Source organism: Symphodus melops (genome assembly GCF_947650265.1).
Source record: "Symphodus melops genome assembly, chromosome: 14".
Classification (NCBI taxonomy): Eukaryota; Metazoa; Chordata; class Actinopteri; order Labriformes; family Labridae; genus Symphodus; species Symphodus melops.
This window is the reverse complement of record NC_136704.1, coordinates 17,375,935-17,389,716: the sequence shown is the minus strand read 5'-3', so window position 1 is coordinate 17,389,716 and position 13,782 is coordinate 17,375,935. Positions and strand designations below refer to the sequence as shown.

The following is a 13,782-nucleotide window of genomic DNA, read 5'->3' as shown; positions in this document are numbered from 1 at the left end:
TTTATTAAAGTCTAGCCTCAGGACGCCCCATCCGCTCCTTAATAAGAAATGGCGACCCAAATGTATGATATTTTTAGATCTTTTAGATTGATTTAATAAAATATTGGACAGTTTGGACTTCAGATGGAACAAAAAAACAAAAAGTTAGGCACACATGCTCAGCTTTTGACCTCTTATGACCTCTTATGGGTCACAAACCACTGAGATGAATGCACACGCAAAAACACACAAACCTCTGTGCTCACTGCCTGAGTCCATCTCCCTTGACATGGCAGAAACACACACTTTCTGAACTTCTTCCCACAGAACAACACACACTTACTCTTCACATCAACGCACATAGATATGTCCAACAATAGGCCCCCAGTGTGGTCTGACAGGCTGGTCAGGCTGATAAAAGACAGGACACCCTCTGATGAGACACACAGCTGTTGCATATTAAATATTAGAGTCTCTATTGTTTCTGTTTTTGCTTTTGTGTTCTTCGTCTGTCTCTGCCTCTCGCGACCTCTGAATGCTGTGTTCACGCCGCTGCTCTCAATTCAAGTAACTTTTTCTGCCCCAACAAAAAAACAGAACAAAAACTATTTATTTCACATATAATATATAGAGCCCTTCAGAAGAATCATGTTTTTAAGTGGAAGCAGCCAAAAGACAGTTAAATGGAAACACTATTAGTATGCTGCAACAACTGAGGATGCTTTGGTTTCAGTAAGGAGTGAGGAGTGGGCTTCACAGGTTCGCTCAGGTGTCACTCAGTAGGAACCTGCCTTCATTTTTCTCCCCAATTGAGCTGCATGTCGCTGGGCTGTGGGCACAGGTACCTCTCGAGGTAGTCCTGATGTCAGCCTCATGAAGGTCTCACTCACAGCCTGCTGGAGGTCGCTCTGTTGAGCTCTTCCTCTCCACACAAAGGAGCAGATAGTGCTCCAGCTGCTGGCTTGATGCCCTTCTACGGCTCTCCTCATGTAACTGCAGGTACCTCCGTCTCTACTGAGCACATGATGTCGAGGATGACGATGTTCAACGTTAACAAGTGAAGGCGTTTGTAGAAATTAAAGTCCAGAGTTGATCGTGAAGTATTTTTGATCATTTCGACGTCACAGTTTTCTGCTTCTTAAACAGATTTCCAGGTGACCGGAAAGTTTCCTTTCGGTGGGAAACCCCTTCATCCAGGCGATCCCGAGGTCCATAATGATCCTGACAGTGTCTTTATTTTCCATTTCAGAAGAAATTGTAAAGCCTCACATATTTTCCACAGGCACATAAACACATTTTACACCATTGAAAGACTTCAAACATCTATAGTGATATTTAACCACATCGAGTCTTTGCAGACTGATCTGCTAGCAGATAAAACATCTCTCTGGATTCGATCAGGCCAATATTGACAACAATGTGTTCTGGATTATTCTCACACAATAGATCCCAGTGAAAAACCTCGTCTTCACTCCTGACGGCTGCAGAGACGCTGGCCCATGATGACCGCCATCGCCGCCTGGTTTACACCATCTTGTTTCTATCGTCTTGGCGAGACTTTGGCCTGCTGGAGGATGTCAGGCTGAAAACAAGGCCAGATGGTTTTTGATTGATTTAGTCTGAGTCAGAGAGGAAACAGTGACTGCGACTTATGCATTTGTTTTTTTTCTCACACTGAGGGACTCTGAGCGAAAACACAACCACATGTAGAGAATCTAAAAAACACTTCCTGTCACTCATACACCATTTTTCAGGTTGTTAAAAAAACGTTGGGGAATATGAGAGATTGGAACCTGATTTTATAGTACTGGAGTCTAGGAGTCTGACTCTGATCGGACACAACTCTTTCTGACTCAACTTGGACTTCCGTACTGAGGTCGAATTCAAAAATATACTGCATTTGAACTCGGAAGGTTGAGAGGATTCACCTGCTGTCTGGTTGAGTCCCAGTTTTAATGTCTTGGTGATGATGTTCTAATTGGGTCTATAATTAATTGTATTGTGTGTAGCCATCCTTTATGCAGCCCCAGTCCTATATATATATATATATATATATATTTCTTTTTGTCTAAATAGCCTCAGACATATTTTTTCAGTGAAATCAGTATATTTGTTGTGGTATAAATAACTTCTTTGTGTCCTGCATCCTTTGGCTGGATTCACTCAGGAGTCTGCTTTGTTTCTGTGATGGATGAGCGGCTTCGTGCGGGGTTCTTGTGAGGTGAGTCTGAGCTCCTCTTCACTGTTGCATTGTTTCAAAGTTTAAGAACTGCAGTGTAAATATGTCCGTACAATGGATTCGATTGACCTAAGGCCACTGCATTTCTTACATATTGCTGTATGTCACGTCACGGAGGTTTTAATGAACCTGCATCATGCTCTGCGCTTCAACGTAAACAGTCAAATATAAACATGTTCTGTATCTGTTTCTCATAAGAACCGCATAGGTCAATTGCTTCGGCTTTTGTTTATTTATAACTACTATTTTCAACAATGACACCGCAGTCCACGGTCGGATGTCCCCGTCCTGTTCATGTCCCGTCTCTGTGACCCGTGTCTGTCTTCTCTCTGTTGTTTCCTCTGAATAGTGTGAGGCCCAGTTTACCCAGGATGACCTTCCTCCTTCCCCTCCCTCGCTCACTCACTTGTTCTCTTCCTTTGTTTCATGTGTGTTGTTCCCTTTCTAGAGGTCAGTATGTTTCAAACACTCGGGTGGAAACGACCTGAAAGCCTCAGAGACAGTCAGACAACGACTAACAAAAACTAACATAACTGTTATGAGTTGCGCGAGTGAATACCGTAAATTCCGGACTATAAGCCGCTACTTTTTTCTCACACTTCGAGCACTGCGGCTTCTACTCCGGTGCGGCTAATGCATGGATTTTTCTTGGGGGACAATGAGCTTCTGCCGCAAAAACATTTGACTTCGTCACGTCGGATCTTAATATCAGTCATTTTGCGCTTCATGCACGCACCCTCATGATGGAAAACACACGGAGAAATACATATGATGCAGCTTTCAAGTTAAAGGCGATCGACCTGGCTGTCAAAGAAGCTAACAGAGCTGCTGCACGTTAAGATGACACTGACAGCGACAACAGAGACTGAGGAAGTGAGTAATGAAGTCATTCTGAGGCAGTGAATGGATGGACTTTTTCTTGTGAAATATATTACGGTCATCTTTTTCATCAGCCGTGTTACAGACACCGTCGGCTAGGCTTCGTATTGTAACGGTTCATGTTGTAAAGTCAGTAGTTGATAATGTGTTCATAATTCCGATTATGTGGAGAGTCAGTGAATGCACCAGCGAGAACGTGTGGAGTGGCTGTATGAGAGAACGCTGGGGGAGAGAGTTGGATTGTTACGGCAAGTTATGTGTTGCTCTCTGCTGTAAACGGCGTGGTCACGGCCGACAGTGATCGGGTTATTAAGTTATTATTTGAACGCTCTCGTCGTCCTTTAACGTCCGTACGGACGCTACAGTATTTGCGGATGTTACCGGTAGCCTACGTCTGTGTAAATAGCTCTTGTTATAGCGTGGACACCTGCGGCTTATAATCAAGTGCGGCTTATATATGTACAAATACATTTATTTACTTATTTTTAGCCGGTGCGGCTTATATCCAGGTGCGCTCAATAGTACGGAATTTACGGTATATGGATTTCCACGTTTAACCAACAAAACGTTCCACCAGTGGGGCACGAGAACCCAGCAGATCAAAATGTGGATTAAGGTGATCAAAGTGTGGCTTAGTTTTGAGTCGATGTGTTTTTAATGATCGCTTTTCCAGAAAAAACTTTGGAGTGTTACATTTCTCAGGAGATAGATACTTTATTGATCCAGAAAGAAACTCAAAGCATCCAGTGGCGGACTACAGAGCACACATGAGACATGAAAAACGTATTACATCAAACAACCCCAGCTGAACCATCCCGCTTCCCAATTTTAAATATAAACAAATAAACACCTATAAAATAATTTCAATCACTGATCAAAATAACACCAATTAGACATCTATTTCATAAGATAGGCGTGTTTGGAAGGAATGAATCCATCAAAAACATTGGTATGGTTTTTGTGAAATTACAGTAGGGTAGTGTGCAGGAGTTTATCTGAACTTTTTGATATTGAACACATGACATTACCCAATATTGGGGGCCAAGGGCTTCTATTTTTGTTGCCTCTTGCAGCGTAATCCTCCATGTTCACTAAAATGAGTTATTTTTGTCCCTGACAGGCTCAGATAGTTATTCTACAACTCCCCACTTTATGAATTAAATGTTACTGATGGTACGGATCGTGACGATGATGATCATCAGGATGGTTTTGATTCTGCGTAGAACTCTCAGGGCTAGCTGTTGTTCATTTGGTTGACAATAATAAATTACAATTAAAGGGGAAAAAAGCACTTCCTGACATTGCTCCCTCCTCTCTAGATCCTTGCTAGTGTTGCATTTACTCTCTGATGTGCGTCGCTTTAGACAAAAGTGTCTGCTAAATGAATTATAGAATTGTACATAAATGTGAGGAGGAAGATGACTTTTTAACCCCAAACAGCTGTTACGTCACTTTCTACAAACGCACCAGACCACAGTGGTAAAAAGGACGGAGGGTTTAAACTCTCTCACAGAGATTCTAAGGGACTAAATTGAATGGAGGTCACTGAGGTCAGATTGAGGACTGATGGGGAATCTGAAACAGAAGAAGTGAGTGCAGGGTGAGGTCCTAATGATCGTCATTACAGCTGAAAACAGGAACAGTGAGTCACCTTCGGACTGCGGACGTCCCGCCTCTCACAACCAAACTACAATCAACAGCTGCACATAGTTTGTTCCATTAAACAGACGCAGAAGAGTCCCACAGCAAGTGATTCAAACTGAAAGCAAGAAAAACACTTATGTCACAGCTACCTAATAATATAAAAAACTTAACCATTTAATGACTGCATGGAGACACTTTTGTCAAATAAGGAGGTTAAACTGGTGGCCATTGTCTGATGTTGAAATCACTAAGAGAGGAAAAAAAGTTTCTGAATATCTGAGTTGATCCTGCCGCATTGAAACAGGCTGTAATGTCTGCAACATAATCCTCGATGGATCAAAGTGTGTCCATTAAAAGATGTTTTTTTCCACAGGTGTATTTTATTCAGAGGACGCGTTTGGAGCCAAACCAGCAGCTCCAGCTAAAGTAAAGCTTTCAAGCTGAAATTGTTTTTGCCATAAAACTTTCCTGCTGTGAATTTGACACTATATAGAGTTTCATCATAAATTGTTTAATGACATTTTTATTTCAAGATCTGTTTGTAAAGTTCATTTATTTGACCTGCGATTCGGGTTTTTTCCGTCTTTTGACCTGAGCGACTGGAGTTCATCAGCTCCTCGTCTGCCGCTCGGCAGCTGTTAAACCTGTTTTTACTCAGTCTTCACGAAAACACACCTGATGAGATTTTACTGCGAGCGATCCATCATCGGCTGAGAGTGAAAACGTTGCCACTTTCTCAGACGCCCGCCGCAGGTTTCTCATGTGTGGAAACTGAAGCAGTTTGAGGAGCATCAGACTTTTATTTAGTCAGCTGGAGGCGGCTGAGCTTGCACACAGAGCTGCTGTGTTTCTGTAAGGAAACAGGTGTGTTCCTCATAACTCTTTCTTTTCTCTGTCTGTTTTATCTGTCTCTCCTCCCGCTCTCACTTCTGAAGGTTCGGTACCAAAACATTGGCTATATAATTGTGCAATTTGGACAGAGCGCAGGAGTTTGTCTGTAGTTTTTGATGGATTCATTCCTCTCCTACACACCTGTCTTATGAAAGACTTAAAGCTTTCTATCTGATACTATTGATCACCAAAACAGAGATAGAACTATTTTGAAACACTAGGCATGAAATAAGAAAAGAGAAGTTAATCCTTTTGACAAACTTATTGTCTTGCAGGTATGAGCAGTTTTTTAAACGCATATCTAGACTTTTTTTTTTTTTTAAATCAAACAAGTTAAAAATCGTCACAGTTGAATTTCAGATGGAAATATTTCAAACATGCAACGAGAACAGAGAGGTGAGCGTCTCTGTTGAATCTATCTCAGTCTCGCCTCCCTCAGACAGGGACGACGACAGAGCAGCAGGAAGCGGAAAAAGAGAGAGTATGGCCGTGCTGCCACGGCAACAAAGAGTACACATCCTGTGCAGACTGGAGGAGACAGGTGTGTGCATGTGTGAAAGAGTGCAGGCTCTCTTCTGACTGGCTGCCGGCTTGCAGAGCAGTGCATCGTGGGCTTCGGCTGCTTAAATGTTAAATCCAGCTGCTCCAGCTGCACAACACCTCTCCTCTCTCTCTCTCTCTCTCTCCATCCGGCCCACACCATGAAGTGGTTTCCAAAGAGACTCTCGCTGGACGTCATATGAGGGAGTCCCGAATTTCAAGTGTGTGTTTTTTGTGTTACTGTGTGTGTGTGCATCTGCGTGCATGTGTGTATAAAGCTGTGTGCGTTCAAATCTGTGTGTGTCTCGTAAACACCTCCCACACTCTCACGGCTGCAGCTGAACCTGCAACTCATCCCTGTCACCACCTGTGTGTATGTGTGTGTGTGTGTGTGTGTGTGAGTGAGTGAGTGAGTGTGTGTGTGTGTGTGTGTCTGCCTCCTGTCATTGTCACTCAGTGTAATGAGTTCTGATTCAGGACAGTCAGATGGGGTGGTTGAATTTAGACGTCTCCCTCTGAACGTCACACCCCTGGTCGCCGTGTAACTGAGATGAGGTCAGGAGAATCGGGAGGAGGAAGTCTGCCCCCGTGTTTCCTTTTCAACATGGCTACCAGAGAAGGGACGGCTGACCTGTCGTACAGTTTATGTTAACAAAAGAGCATGGGGGTGTGTTACGATACACTTTGTTGTCACCTTGGGGAAAATTGTCAAGGACTAAAATGAAATCCAAAATAAAGTTTTGAATCTTTGAACCTGTTTGCTTCGTTGACAGGAACATCTCTTTAGATAAATACGCAGTCAGCAAAAACCGTGTGAAGGATGAAAACGGACAAATTTCTGAAACTACAATCTGAGCTAATGAGTACCAGCTCAGCTTGCATCCCCTTCTATCAACTAAAGAGCACCAAGAAACTTTAAAACAAACCTTTTTTATTTTATAATCTTAAAGAATAAAGCAGGAAATTGCTTGATTGACAACAAATATTTCGTATCATTTCAATTATTTTTGGAAGTATATTGTTTTCCCTTATTGAACCCTTGAGAGCAAAAAAAATCCTGGTTTCTGAAACATGCTAAGACAAGAAATATTTTTCAAGTTGGTTCATAAGGTTTGGTTAAGTTTGGAGAAATGTGTTTTTTTCTTCACCACAGTCTGAGCAGGAACTCCTGAGAGGCATCTCTCTGCAGCTGAACAGAAACAAACGTGACCCTTGATAATAACTCTGCAACATTTAAAACATACTGAGTGTCGTACATTTTATCCTTATGTTTCCTCTGAGAGCGCTGAGTCGCTTAACAGGTGACGTACAGGTGATTAGACCACTGCTACAGTCCGTATAATATAACCCTTCAAAATAAAAGTATCATTTATCCCCACTGACGTGAAGTCAGACTGTGAGTAACCCAACATTATATTAGTCTCTGTCTCTCTCATATAACCATGTCTGTGTTCAACATTAGGCTGGACAAAACCTTTTAGTTTCCTGCACGCACACACACACACACACACACACACACACATACACACACACATACACACACACACACACACACACACACACACACACACACACACACACACACTCCAGATGTCAGGGAATAAGGGACACTTAAAGAGCTGGTGAGTTACGTACATCCGATTTTCTCTCACACACACCAAGTTCAACTCAGAGGCAGCCAACTGGGCAACCGAGCATGAAGAGAACAGAGAGAGAGATTGGAGAGAGAGAGAGAGAGAGAGAGACAAAAGAGAGAGTGAGAGAGGTCACTCTTCGCCCGTAAATTCTCGACAGCAGCTTCTGCTCGGAGCTTCCTGTGAATGATACAAACTAAAATTTGGAGAACAAAAGTGGAAGGGGCTTCATTTCTGCTTTATGTTGCCAAAAGTGTGGAGACACCCTCCTCTGCTCCAGTTTTCTCAATCTATTAGTCCAATAAGCATTAAATGTTTAATGAATTTAAATAAAAACGTAACAGGACATTTCTAAAATGTCCTGTAAAAACTACAAACAGGATCCAGTTTTAAACTCAGTTGAGGTTTTATCTCGATTGATTTTTCAAGTTTAAAGAAACTTTGTTTTTTTTACTTGGCGCCCCTACAATTTTGGAGTGCAATAATTCTCTCTCCAAACTCTTACGTGATTTGGTTTTTATGTATTTGTGTCCTCCCCCTTTTTTTATGACTGTAATAGCTCAATAACCCCAGGAGGGAATTAATTACAGTTTGGCACAAATGTTTCCTCGTAGTGGAGGAAGATGTGTTTGGATTTTTGTGGTCAACGTTTGTTTTCCATAACTCAAGATTTATTTATTTTTATTTCACAAAAATGTTCAACAGGAAGAAAATATGAAATGATGACATTTGTTTTCGCTATCTTCCCTGAGACAGTGTGCCGTCAGGGAAAATACTTTGGCTTTTTTTCCGTCCACATTTTTGTAAACAATATAACTCAAGAAAATGGGAATGTTCGAATATTTGGCATGACAAGTTCACCGTGACTCAAGAATAAAACCTTTGGATTCCTATAATTTAGTTCCTTTGATATGTTTATTTATCCATCAGAGAGAACAACAGCATTCTTGATCGATCGCTCGACTTTCTACTCGTCCTGTTTGTTCGGTCGTCAGGGGAAGATTTAAACGATCTCAGTCTCAGCAGAGAAACACAGAGATGGAGAATACCTATTTTATAGATCTAACAAATATCTCCCCTGCCAAGGCCTCAGTCAGTTTGTGGGAAACAAATGGATTGAAACAGTAACTTGACTGGTTGGTTTACTCATAAAGCTAAGCGGTGAAGAAGTTTTGAATGAAACTGTTGTTTACTGACTTTTATTTCTTTAAAACAACTTTCATTTGTGCACGACTGTTCCTGTATTTATTGAATCCTTGAAACTCTAAAGCTCTTTACAATATTATAACAGCTTTAAAAACACCAAAAGGTCTGTAAATTACTATCATTACATTGTGTATTTGGATTTTGGACAACTTTACATCTATAGTGAATACAGGATAAAATTCTGACGGTTGTTTTCTTTTAACCTTGACTTATTTTTCTGTTTTCATTTTCTGACCTAATTAGAGCTCCGGATTATTCTGCTTAAATCATGAGGGTCTTTGTTAAGCGTTTAAGTTGTACTTTGTAAAGTTTTCATGCCAGAAATAAATGACTTAACTTTGATATATTCTTCATCTCATTATTTCAATCTGTCAGGCTCAGACAGTCGGTAATCACTAGTTTTTGTAATGAAGAAGCCTTAAATGAGGCGAGATGCCTCCTTTAATGTCAGTGTGTACAGAGCCTGGAGCAGAAAGAGTTAACAGAGAACGTTTCAGGATACCTGAGATCTCTAACAGAAGCTTCAGGCTATGAGAGAGCTCACTCAGATGAAGACTATGAAGTGCTTGTTATGCGGTACAGCCCTCAGAATCGGCCTCTCATTGTAGATAATTCACTACTGATCACGAAGAAAATAATGAAAAGAAAGAAAGAATATGAGCGTCTCCATTTTTGGGCGTGCTGACTGAAGTGAGATTCTGCAGAAAACTAACTTGGATGACGTTCTTTATGTCAGTAAGATGATCACCTGGTCTCCAAAGTTTTAACTTAACCACACAAACTCACAGATCTGAATCGAGCTGAGCCGAATGAATCAGGGTTCACAATCACAGGTCGGGTTTTTTGAAATCCAGGTCGACTGCGGAGTGCCAAGAAAAAAAAAAGAGTTACTTCCTTTTCTCATTCTTGGTTGAGCTGAAGAGTGTTTATGTTTCATTTCCCCTCAGAGCTCTGTCAGAGGTATCACTCCTTCCAGAGAAATGACAACAGATCACGGAGCACTTTGTTGGGGTTTGGACGCTAAGACTTCAGAGAGTCCCTGGTTTGTGATGAATCACACCTGAGCCTCCCCTCTTCCTCCTGATATCCCCCACAACTCAAACAAACATGTCAGTCTGCGTCTCCCCCGACGACTCGACTGCCTTCCAAATGCGTCACATTTTTTAAAATTCGGTAAACATCACGTCGATTCGATTCGTCCGCCTTTTACCAGAGGATTTCTGCAGCATTAATCAAACTGTCGACCTACCGCTCATCCTCCCACCCGCTCTTTGTGACAACATCATCGACCCGATCAAGGCTTCCAACCGTTTCCCCGAAAGACGCCAGACTCCCGACATAAAAGATGAACTGACCTGCTGGGAGTGTTTCATTTCGGATGAGTCTCCTTGTGCCGAGTGATGATGGAGGTTAATTCACGTCATTAATAAGCTCAGCTGAAGCCAGCAGTCTCCTGCTCTTGTCTCAGAACAATATCTGCACATCAGTTAGTGGAATCGCCGAGTCAGCATCCAAACTGTTCACACTTCATCTGCAGTGAAGTCCCTGTAGAGAAAAAGGGTAAAACAGCATGAATCTGCATATAATAAGTCATGACTCTTTGTAATGTGAAACTCAGCTAAAGCACTGAGGAGATTCGTGGATACTTAAAGCTCCGTGGTTTTATATTGGCAACTGATTTATGAGGCCGCGTTCAGTGTCAGCATCTGTGAGTAAGTTGTGCCTTAAGTTCATGTATAAAGTTTGTGCTAAACCCAACATATTAACTAGGTCTACAATTCTACAATTCGTTTAGCAGATGCTTTTATTCAAAGCGACGTTCATCAGAGAGTAAGTATGACCAAAGAAAGCTGGAATCAACATCAGTAAGTGCCAACCAACAGCTTTATATCTGATCCGACACACAGTTGCAGCAAAGCCCAACATGGACCGATGTTCTCATCATTGTAAAATCGTCACGATCAAACAAAACTCTCCGCCTCCTCATCATCATTAATATCATTACGCTAGTTAGTCTGTTACTTGAGTTGTGTTCATGTTCGATTACTACAAAGATGCAATGTTCCTCTAAACTAGTGGAACGTTCATCTCAAATGTTCCCTGCTAATTTAACCGGAACACCTCTGAAAACGTGGTTTTCTCTCCATTATCCAGAATGTCAACACGTTTGATGTACTGTTTCCTCGACCCGTAAGATCTTTTGAAGACAATACAAATCCCCACATATAACTAACTGTTCGTAAGGGATTCGTATTAGCTGGGGACCTCTGGAAATTCAGGAATTGGTGCAGAGCATTCACACTGGATGTGCATAGAAGTAATTGTCAGTAATTTTTGTCATTTCTGGTTAAAAACAATGAGATGCAGAAGGCCGTGACAGGAAACAAAGTGCTGTGCTCTTCCTCTTGTTAAAATGTATACAACAAAATGTAGCGAACCTATGGTTAAACTACACCTACTATTAGAATGATAAAGACGTCTGCTTAGAGCCTGTTGCTGCAGTGCACGTCATCCATCTAATAACAGTTCAACATCTGTTTTTTTTTTCCTGTGGATAGAAGTTTGTTCTGTTAATTAGCCAGCTGAAGTTGCTGAAAAAGCAGAAACAGCCACAGGGACCTGTGTGAATAGGGATCTCTTTTATAATCATGTCTATTACTTCTTTAAAAAATGAAGTCCTACTCACCAGAGATGTCGATGATGAGCCATGTTGAAAAAAAATCCTTAAATAACTCCAAATGGTTTCCCAGATCATCCATCTGTTTTTAAATTGGACCAAACCTTCCAGAGAGAGAAGTTCATTTGTGTGTATTTTAAGAATACATTTCTGGATACCTATAGAGTTTATTTAAACTCAAGTTTGTTGATAAGATACTAAAGTATTAGTTCAAATACTTTTTCTGTTGGTGCACTGAAGCAATCAAGAACATTGGTGAGATCTGCAGCTAATAAAAAAGAAAATCAATCAATACAATTGTGAATGGATTTCTGTTAAGAGTTGTGAGTACATTGCCACATGTTGCCAGATAAAAAATAAATTAAATAAACAGGAAGAAAACACTGACACTAACAAAAATCTTATATCAAAAGGGAGTTTTATCTTTTGACAAAAAAAATGTTTGCGTTTCCCTGAGCATACGAACATCATCTCTGAAAAACAGAAAATCAGTACATCTTTCACCTTTTCTTGGGAGTTATGAACAGTCAGCTCAGCAAAAATAAAAGCATGATTAAAACAGTTATTTTCTTTTAATAAATAGCAACCACTAATTTTTGGAGTGAAAAGGCAATTTACAGACAAAAAAAAAAAAAAAAAATCTAATCAAACCACAAATCAGGAGTGCTTCTGAATGTTTCAGGAGTTCGGTGTGCTATATTCAAAGGACAGTTAATAAAAGTGTGTAGAAAAGATTTCCAACATATTATTAATAAATTCAGATTTTTCTTCTTGATTTGAAACGATCCATTTTGTCGTCCAAAATAATTCTTCGGAGTCCCCTTCTTATATTTGGATCTTCTTATGTGTGATCTCAGCCAATCACGACACTTCATTCTGGGCCACTGCCTTCGTCTCTAGCAGCATTTTGATGATGTCATCACTGTAAGACAAGGTGTCTCTTAGCACCTGCACAGTGTGCTGGCCAATCAGAGGAGGGGGCATCGGTCCAGCGGGAATAAAGCTGCTGTAACGGACAGCAGGGCCTGAAGACAAACAAACAAATACACAAACAGAAAAGAAATCATATATATATATTGTGATGAAATCATTTTTATTTCCACATTACACCTGCACAGAAAAAGATTAATCTAGTTCTAAAAACTCTTCTCAAAACTCTTTGTTTCAGCAAAATCCAACGTTTTTGTACTTTGTCTTTTGGAAAAGTAGTCTTGCATTTTTTGAATAGATGAAGTCATATTAAAAACAAGTTGGTATTTATGCCGCTTTTTTTGTTTCGTTGTCATCCACAACAGACCATCACCTCTGTGGCCCCTCAAGGTTCAAATCGTGGCCCCATCCTCTTTTCCATAACACAATGTGAAAGTTTAATATTACTTTTTGATAATCACACAGTTATATCTTCCACCATATAAAATGATCCACACTGCCATCATTTTCTCAGACACAAAACTTTCTTTTGCGAAATGAAGACTGTTATTTTCATCTTCAGTTGGCACAATTTCCCCCACACACTTTTTATAATATTTCAGAGAGTTAGTAAACTTTGTGTTTTCTAAACTTTGGTTTTACTTACATGTTGCATTTATGGTTGGCTTATAGTGTTTTAAACCAAATAACTGTCAGTACATCATATTTCACGAGTTGTTTCAATGTTTTGTGTCAAAAATTGTCCATCTGATAAATTCTTGAAAAAAAAGTAGAGTTAAAGTTTTCAGCTTTTCAACATATTTCATGAATAACCTTGTTTCCTTTATGGGAGCTCTTACAGCAGGTTTTATTTCAGCGCTTCACTCAAAATAAACAAGTATGATCATTTTAAATGTGATGTATAAAATGTAGATCATACCTTACAAAAATGGACTTGGCAATTAAAACAATTTAGTTTTTTATGAAGATTAAAATTATGAAGATTAGTTTCTTTCAGCTGTTACACATCTTTTTTTTTAGTATCTTAATGGAAGTGATGTCAGAAGACAAGCAGCTCTTTCAGCCAATAGACAGCTTTGTCTCAGTTGCTTTCAAGTGGGTAAGCCCAGTACATAAAGCCAGTACATGTTACACAGGAAATACGGGGTCTAATTTTAACTGGA

The 13,782-nt window shown here is 40.3% G+C and overlaps 2 protein-coding genes across 2 annotated transcripts in view; one reads left to right on the top strand and one right to left on the bottom strand.

The window, feature by feature from the left end:
• Positions 1-13,782, top strand: part of inhbaa (inhibin subunit beta Aa) — a 267,804-nt gene that overhangs the window by 57,649 nt on the left and 196,373 nt on the right. The gene's annotated exons all lie outside the window — the stretch shown is intronic.
• sugct (succinyl-CoA:glutarate-CoA transferase) overlaps positions 11,872-13,782 on the bottom strand; it is a 54,864-nt gene continuing 52,953 nt past the window's right edge. Inside the window, exon 14 of the mRNA XM_079361533.1 lies at positions 11,872-12,714. Within this exon, the coding sequence (XP_079217659.1) occupies positions 12,551-12,714 (164 nt within the window). The 3' untranslated portion in view covers positions 11,872-12,550. The remainder of the gene's footprint in view (positions 12,715-13,782) is intronic.